The 9,394-nt window shown below is 36.7% G+C and overlaps 1 protein-coding gene across 1 annotated transcript; it reads right to left on the reverse strand.

Annotated features, from left to right (window-relative positions):
- Nucleotides 1-347: 347 nt before the first annotated feature.
- otx2b (orthodenticle homeobox 2b) lies at nt 348-8,277 on the reverse strand. Its single transcript, XM_028821359.2, has 5 exons — nt 8,105-8,277; nt 7,945-8,012; nt 4,238-4,464; nt 3,038-3,189; nt 348-2,113 (listed from the first exon to the last, which is right to left on the reverse strand). Exons 3-5 carry the CDS (start codon nt 4,332-4,334, stop codon nt 1,493-1,495), a joined length of 870 nt encoding a protein of 289 aa, XP_028677192.1. The 5' UTR covers nt 4,335-4,464; nt 7,945-8,012; nt 8,105-8,277; the 3' UTR covers nt 348-1,492.
- Nucleotides 8,278-9,394: the final 1,117 nt, after the last annotated feature.

Genomic DNA, 9,394 nt, shown 5'->3' on the forward strand with positions numbered 1-9,394 from the left:
GGCCTCGGCAACGGGCAAGGGAGAAGACTTTCTTATTAACATAATAATAATAATTACAATAATAATAATAATAAATATTTTTTAATGTACACATCTCCTTTGATGGGAAGGGAACTGAGATCGCAGGATCGATTCCTCCAGTGTTTGCGATCGTGAATGGCGGAAGCATCATAAATCATTACCACATATCCGTGAGCAGCTTATTTTATTTATTCATAGTTTTTATTATTCAATAATTTAATTAACCAATGATTCATCCAATCAATAAATTAGTCAGTGATTTGTTGAATATTTTGTACTTCAATGGTTTCTAGTTTCTTAATCAGGAAAAGTGGAAGACTACTCCGTTGATGCTAGAGCGACTTTAATTGCAGTCATACATACGTGCGAAATTCAAGGGTGACGTTTATGCATAAGGATATTTAATATCATATTAACATCTGCAAACACAAAACAGTTTTAATTAAATAGTCTCTGCAATCACTGGTCAGATCAATTGACCTTTACTATAGTCCAGTTTTCTTCAGTCTGGATAAAGCTGATACTCAGGCTGAGAAAATATCCATAGTTTAAATAACACTAATTTAATCGCGAGAAATAAACACACGGGTGGGTTGTATACTGTATTTGAGTACTGCGTGCTGCTTCACTTTGACTCTTCTGCGAAAGCCAATCCCCTTTGATATATGGGCAGTTTTTTCCATTTATTTCTTGTTAAAAAAAATAATAATAATAATAAAATAAACCTAATAAATTACACCAGAACTTCCCGGCTGGTGCAAAGTACAGCTCACAGATTGCATACAATACAACAGTTCACAGTTTTGAATTCTAGCACAGATAAAAACACATATGTATCATTGATAGAAGACACACACTGATTGTCTCTTAAAAACTACATATTGACTCCTTATAAACATTTTAAATAAAGTAGTGCATCTAGGACGCCCAGCAATTGTACAAGTTCAGAAACGGCCCTGATAATAATAATAATAATAATAATAATAGCAATAATAATAATAATAATAATATAATAATAATAATAATTAAAAAAAGTCTCTCACTTTGAAAGCAATTGATGGAGAAGTGGTGAAGTAATGAGGAACCCTGCCCATTCCCAACATGAAAACAAGGATTGTCTTAGTGTGTATTTCTGAAGTTTTGTTTGTACGTTGACAATGATCAAAGCTGCGAAGAGTTGAGCTATCCAACAGGTGCCACTAACATAAACACACAGGCCAATTCACCTGAACGGGCCTCTTTATGAGTGAAGACACATTTTCTCGGTACAGGGTAATCTGACTGCTTTAACAAAGCATGGAGCAAGGCCTTCACTTTTAATAAAAGAGAAGTGTGTGTGTGGGGGTCACAAATAGCGTAGTTTACGTATAGTGCCTCAAACCAAAAAACTTGCAAACTGGGAATGTGTAGTTTGATCACTTGTCTAGGCAGGAATTTATTGAAATCAATGACAATGTTACTTGTTGCTGTTTCACAAAACCTGGAATTTCCATGATGAGGTCTGATCTTTGTAATCCAAGCAATCCGCATTAAAGTTCAGTTTCCAAGAGGTCGCTTGGTCCTTGTAATCCAAGCATTCAGTAGTAGTGTTGAAGCCCAGGCTAGAGGCGCCATAGCCTTGGGCGGAAAGAGAGGCAGGAGATTGGTTGAGATGACTGGTCACTGCATTGGTGCTCATTGGACTTAAGGTAGACCCTGGTCCTGGAAGCTGGTGGTGCATGGGAGTTAGGTAGGAGCCACAATCCATCCCTCCAAAATAAGGCGTAGATCCGGCATAGCCTTGGCCATATCCTGAAGCCTGTGTGTATGTCATAGGGTAGGATCTCTGCATGCACGAGGAAGAAGTAGACAAAGGATCTGAAAGTGGTGAGATGGATGCTGGACTCCAGATGGACACTGGTGCACTGCTGCTGGAAATGGCCTGGACTGAGGTGCTGGAGGGGGGTGTGAACTGACCACTCGCTCCACTCTCTGAGCTTGCCTCTCTGGCCGGGGAGCTCTTTTTCTTGGTTGGTCTAACTTTGTTTTGACCACCATTCTGCTGCTGTTGCTGCTGCTGGCGACACTTAGCTCTCCGGTTCTTGAACCAAACCTTTAGAGAAGGGATGGGGAAAGAAAAAATGTCAATGTACTAATTTAGTTATTTAAGATTTGATTTTTTTTTTTTTCCCCAATAGTAATTCAAGGTCAAAACGATAATAGACAATTATGACAGAAATAGCATATGAGTAAATGTGATTTAATTGTCATAAATTTGTAAAAGCAATACTAATAAAAGTAATTATATGTCAATATCTGTGTTAAGTTTTATAGGCTACAGGACAAATCTTCCATTCCAACCATATAAAAAGATAAACACACAGAGTAAATCTTCAAAACGGCTAATTCCAAATATGAACACTTACAAACGATGTTTTTTCACTTGCTCATTTGATCAAGCACAAAACATTCATCATATATAGAACTCGCAGCTTTAAATAAAAGCTTAGTATAAACAAATGCACATTTTATAGTTAAATATTTTACATACATAATATTTCAATATGTCTATCCAATTATTTACAGTATTTTTTGCGTTAATGACCCAAAAATGTGCCACATGCCCCATGTTGTCCTGGCCGTATATTCCTATGATACAACAGAGTCGGGTTTATATTTGCACCCACTTACAACGTAAACTGGCGACTGCTGCAGTCCACCTCCCGCTTCTAACAATCTTTCTAAGGTGGAGTTGACAACGATCACTCTTTCTGTCTTTAAGAAAATCCACTTAGAGATTTTGCTGATTTTAAGTGACCTCAGGGGTTTTCTGGAGAGCCTCTGTGTTTGCGGGAACAGTCTACTCCATTGAAAAGCTATCCAGTTTCCCAGATAGGCTCTTGAGTTCATTCTGAAGTGGATATGCGGGATAAATTAAAGACTTCCCTAAAAAATCCCTTGGGTTAGCAGGGAGGGGTGAAATTGTACTGGGCTAAAGAGCTGACAAGTTGAGCACATCCTGTTGTCTGGCACTCACCTGTACTCTGGACTCGGGCAGGTTGATTTTAAGGGCCACCTCCTCTCGCATGAAGATATCCGGGTATCGGGTCTTGGCAAACAGAGCTTCCAGGACGTCGAGCTGCGCGCGCGTGAAGGTGGTTCGTTCTCGCCGCTGCTTCCGGGGTGTAGCTAAAGAGAAAAAGGCGCTCAGTAGATTATATCGGCACTTTACTCGAGGCATTTTTTCTTAAAATACTTTACTCTTCTGAATAGAATTATTTCAATCTTGAAGATCACAGAAGGTGAACGCTATTGTCACAGGCAGTGAATAATTCATCAAGAAACGATATATCCTGATGTAAATGCAGCAATATTGCACAATAAGTAATGGAAAATGATTTAATTCAACAAATCAGTAGCTAATAACTGTAGAAGCAATCATCCAGAATATTTGCTTGAAAGGTGGGTTACAAAACGATTTCACAATTTCATTATGTATCGGTTCTCAATGCCAGTGTCCTTCGAGGTATAAGAATATTTCTCTTTTGCTTCAGATGACGGAATAATCATTTGGTTGTTTAATGTGACTGCTGGAGGCCAAATAGAAATAAGTAAATTAATGAGCACATTAAATACATCCTAACACGAGCAATGGGACTGTTTAAATACAGTGCAATCATGTGCTGCAAGATTGCATTGAAGCGATAAATTATTGATAAAAGACAAACACAATTTTCCTGTGCTAATATTACTATTACAATTATTGATAAGATGCAAAAGCAATAGAATAAGTCCAAGATACGCAAAGGCAGAAACTAAAATATAGAAAGTCGGTGACATTGAATCTGTGAAAAGGGCTAATCAGCATAAATACGTATAGTGGGGAGCACAAAGTTTATCGTAAAGTATATATTTATATATCAGAAGCAAAGCATTCATCTCTTAGTTAGACAACTTGGTCTGAATCTCGTAAAGTACACTCTTTAAAGTAATACAAATGTAAACTACAATGAAACAAACCAGCGGCTGCTTATCTACATTTTACAAGAAAAGAAAAACCGGATACCATTTTTTTAACCCGGTTATTCAGTTCGGGGACGCGAGGTAAAAATGCAAACGATGTCATTAAATAAATGAAGAATAATTGCAATTCATTAAAAAAAAGTATAACTTAAGAGTTTCGCACAACTCGAAAAGTCAACAAGATTTCTCAAAATAGCGAAAACTACAAGCTTACCTGGGTAACCGACAGAAGGATGAAGTAGGTCCATTCCTGAGGTGGTTAAGCTCAGTCCATTTACAGTGTAAGGTGGTTGCTTAAGATAAGACATCATGCTAAAGTTCGACGGTAGGACAAACTTTACAAAAATGGTGAAAAAACTCAAGAGCCGTCTCTAGTAATCCACTGGTTTTCTTCTTTGGATCAGTTGTCTTTTTCGGATCGTGTTGACTAAACCGGACAAACTGCGAAAGAAATAAGAAAAAAAGCAGGAGAACGTGAGAAGAGCCGAGCAGGAGGCACTGTTTAGCGCGATGCTGATGCTGCGAGTTCTTCTTTGAGAGTGAGCCTTACACTTGTGCCTCAGTACTCTTAAAGCTGCCCCGGGACCCCCAGCTGTCTCCAAGAACCGCAAGATGCTCTGCTATACAAACGTGTCCCCTTCAAAAACCCGCAGCTCCCAATAATTGTAACACGCCTTTGCCGAGAACAAAACACATACGTTCAAATGTGCACACATCACATTGCAACAAGAGGCTGTGATTTGCATAGAAACCCATCGGTTTGCAACTAGCTAATTGTCTCCAACATGCACCGCTTGATCGGAGGCCATTTGCAGAGACAAAGGCCACTGCTGGCCAGATAAATACTGCAGATAACAAAACCCCGTTGGTGAGAAACAAAGACTCGATTCAGGAAGCCCACCACAACCCATTTTGCAGCCATTAAGTTAGCACCGAGTCTTTGTTTTAATTATATCTGCGTGCTTTGTTCATGTAATGCGAATCACTCCAAGCTTAAATGATGTACCTAAAAAGTGGACAGCAGTAGTAAGTTTAGCAAACGAGAGGCATCCACGCATGCAGTCCTCCACACGTTACTGATTTTCGGTCAGTTACTGGCAATTTTATGTCGCGTATTAAGGCAGACAATCATTTGATAGGAGGATATTAATCATACAGGAAAAGCAACTTTGACAAATGATCTTTTTTTCCTTTCAATTCACATACCTGAAAATGAATTCTTAACTTGCGTACTTGTTCTCTAGTTATTTGTTAACGATTATTTTCTAGCTTATTTTCCTTAGCTGGATTTTAACGTATAAAAATAAAATTTGCAACACAGAAATGCCTTTTTTGCCGTCAAAGGAGCTCACAGATTTTGGAGTAACTTACTAGACGTAAACTTGACAGAAGTTAAAATAAAATCATTAATTAAAATATGTGTGTATTATTTCCTAACTTGATTTATGGCAAAGGAAAAAAAATCTTAGTATGCTACCTTATGTAGTGGCATAATTATACTTGTGAGTTCCTTGAACCCTAAATGTAAAGGCACCGATTATGGCTTACCTTTCAATTTACTAACTTAAAACGCAAGCATTTCAACGACAGACGCAATTTTTCAAGTTAAATTACTAAGAAAGAATACCGGCAGTAGAATTGTAGCAAAACTGAAAAAACAGAAACCTTTTGAGTGTCGTTTGGTCAAAGTTATTTAAATACATATAAACTGTACACTTGATATAATGCTTTACTTACAATTACTTGTATTAATAATAAATGAAAATGTTGAGTTTAAATATAGCAATGTATTTCAAGCACTATGAAAAACCTTAACAATTTGGACATTTCAGCTTTATTGTTTTATACAAAATGCCTTGCACGGCATTGTTCTTAAAAAAAGCATATAAACGCTTTAAACATTTTAAAGAAAAGTGAACAAGTAGCTCGGATTTCAGAAAAAAAAAAGAAAACTGGTTTTAAGTATACAAGACATTGTTTAAAAGCTTGTTATTGATTAAGTAAAACGACAAAAATAGGTTACATTAATTATATCATTTTTGTAACTTTAGCATTTGGACAAACTTCGCTGGATAAATGCGGAACTGGTTCAATAATGTATATTAAAAGACTACATTTAGTTTACAAGCAAAAGTAGAAATCGCCAGGACTTACATGCTACGAAGAGCTGTTATCCCCTACAGGAACGATATCGAAAAGAATTCCTATCTGGCCGTTCTTCTTTCTGAGTTTAACAGGGCCAGAAAAGGATTTATCTATCTAACGGCTTCTCAGTACAATCTGTCACTTTTTTCATGAAGACCCCCATCTACCAGTTGCGCTGTACCCGTTCAATAATAATTACGTTGTCCAAGATTTAATTATAATAAATGTTTTTTTCTTGATAAATTAACGAGATAATCCGGATGGCACGCGCTCCCTAATTACAGGACGCCAACCTCCGCTCTGCTGTGCATTTGCGCTGATTAATTTTCTGCTCCATAAGAATGAAACAAAACAAAAAGAAAGAAAAAAAAGAAGTCCTGCGTTCTGCCTTTAAAACCGTCTCCCCACTCTGTGCCTGGAGTTTTAGAATCGACAATTCATTTATTTCCGTATATTTAACACAGGACCTTCAGTCTTTAAAAAAAGGTCCTTAACTTATTTTAAATCGACAGTCAAATAGAAAAAAATGCACGGTAGGATAGAATAATTTCCACATTTAGAAATTGTTAATTTTATATAGGTGTGAATTTCTAATTTGAAATGTGGTCATTGAATAGGGAAATTTCAGTTTTGCATTTTTGATTTTTAATCCTGGAGTTTTCTTTTCCACGCTGTATTATAGTGCTATGAAACATCATATCGTATTGGGCACACTGGGGTAAAGGAGATGTTAATAATTAAATTATTATAACCTGTAGATGTTTTTTCTCCGAAAATGCTATTTTGAGTACAAACTAGTTTAATAACTTTGAGCCCAAGTTTAATATTAGCGACCGTATATTTATATGTATGATTATAAATGGTGTGAAAAGCCTTTTGAAGGCTTGTTGCACTTGTTTATTTATTTATTTACTTTTTTGACAATAATATAGTAAACGGAAAGTTTTCCTTCAGATAATAGTTAACAAAAAGGTAAGTAACTTTTAGTGTGTCTAAGGGCTTCGTCCGATAATGTAGTGTTGTCTGAGCTTCTAATAACGGTGTCCGTTAATATCCTTCAATATGTAGCATCAATACATTTGTATCTAAGTTCTGTAATCTCTTTGTCCCTAATTGTTTCTTAATAATTACATTACGACCATGAAAGTTCGCAGTCTGATCCGGTGCGTTTTTTTTTTCCACAGAAATGGAAAGGGGGTGGGGGTGGTGGTGGGGCGTTAGGAGGTGGCAGGGGTACTTCAATTCAGGACAGAGAAACTGAGGTCCACGCCTCCTCAATTATCGCTCTTTGTCTGCTTGTATTTCCATTACAAGAACAGGCATTCCGTGGAATTCGGAGAAAATTAAAGAAAGAAAGAAAGAAAGAAAGAAAGAAAGAAAGAAAGAAAGAAAGAAAGAAAGAAAGTTTACAAGCTGATTTCAGGCCCCTTGCAAAAATTATATACGTACAGTATTTTGTGAGTATTAAAGCATATTATTCATATTATACACTTTAAAAGTTTTTTAAAAGTAACACTCGATCGTGTTTATGTTGTATGAGTTTCCAATCATTATATAGACGAGTTCTGATGTCGTATACACGATAACAATAAAAGGCAATATTTTAAACCAGGTTTAAAGTTAATTGGTGGAATATATAGATTTTATGTAGCCATAATTCTCAAACAGTAATACATTTACAGTCGTGCTTTCAGATTTATCATAAGCTTGTACTCTCATTTGAAGAAAATATACAAATTATCACAACAACAACACTCTTGGCAGAAATATATTTACCTCACAAAGAGAGCAATCGATCCCCTTACAATCACATTCAGATCAAAATGCTAGAATATCCTGAAATCCTGCAAGAAAAGGGAAAAGATCATTTAGATGAATTAGAGCTCTGAATTCGGAGAACGGTCAAAAATGTTCGATCCAAAATAAAAATACACACCGTGGTCGGTGTATCTCTTTTCCCCGATGAAGTTGCCTGGTTGAATTTGGAAAGTGTGTATCGTCCAATGAAACGGGCAGAAAAACTGCGAGCTGAGAGCCGTTCCTCTCTTGGGGAGATTTGCTGAGGAACAAATCGCAAGAGCAACTTTTTGACGCAAACTCCCCAGCCAATGGCAGCAAGACCGCGATTGACAACATATCTAGTTTGGAGCCAGGAGAAAAAAAAAAAAAAAAAAAAAAAACAGCAACACGCGGTTTGCAGAACACAACAGGCACCAGAAAGGAGGGGTTGCAGGGGGATGTTGGTACGGCCTTCAAAAACCAGCAAAATTAACCGCGTTAACATTCGCCCTTGTTTTCGTTTGTTTACTCGCATCCTAACATCAGGTCTATGCCTCCACTGAGGTGTGATCATTTTTTTAGGCACTTATTACAAAAGGCAAAATAATACCATATTCCAAAAAAAACACACATCAAATGGTGGTGCATCATGATGATCTTTTAATGAAGCATTACGAATAATGTTCAGCATAGCAAAGGCGTCTTTCACTTTGTACAGATACCTGTGTTTGTACGAGATGTCACTGTATCCAGGAGTGTTGAGGAAAATTATAGCTTTAACGTGGATTTCTTGTTTAGCGCGAGATCTTAATAATTGGGGTGAGAGAAAGACGTAAAGCAGCGTTAATTTGCCGTTTGGAAATCAAGAAGCTAAAAGAGATTTAAAAAAAAAAAAACGGCAGCGATACCATTTCATCCTGAATTAGTTTTTATGAAATGAATGGGTGGATGTGACAGAGTAGACTAGACGGGAGGTGCTGTTGAAGTCCGCGATCTGAACAGGTACAAGTTAGCCAAGCAGTCAAACAAACGGAAAAGCAGAGAGACAGACAGAAACTCCGCCAAAGAAGTTTAACACGGCTGTGTATCTGGTTACATGCTGTTACAGAAATAAAATGTACTAAAATAAAATAAAACGTGAATTAGCCAGTATTAAACTTAACACAAATACTGCACCTGTGTCTGTCGTGTTACTGTTTAAATGGCTATGTAATTGCAATGTATAAACGTGTACTTTTGTACTGTGTAACTGTTTATAAAGGTTTGATGTGTTTTATATGTTTATGCTCACCTACAGAACCAAACAACTATATATATATATATATATATATATATATATATATATATATATATATATATATATATATATATATATACACAAACAGTCACAATTATTCAGGCACCCACAACAGTGCATGTGCAGGTTTTACACCCGATTATGTTAGCA

This window comes from Erpetoichthys calabaricus, chromosome 16 (genome assembly GCF_900747795.2).
Source record: "Erpetoichthys calabaricus chromosome 16, fErpCal1.3, whole genome shotgun sequence".
NCBI lineage: Eukaryota > Metazoa > Chordata > Cladistia > Polypteriformes > Polypteridae > Erpetoichthys > Erpetoichthys calabaricus.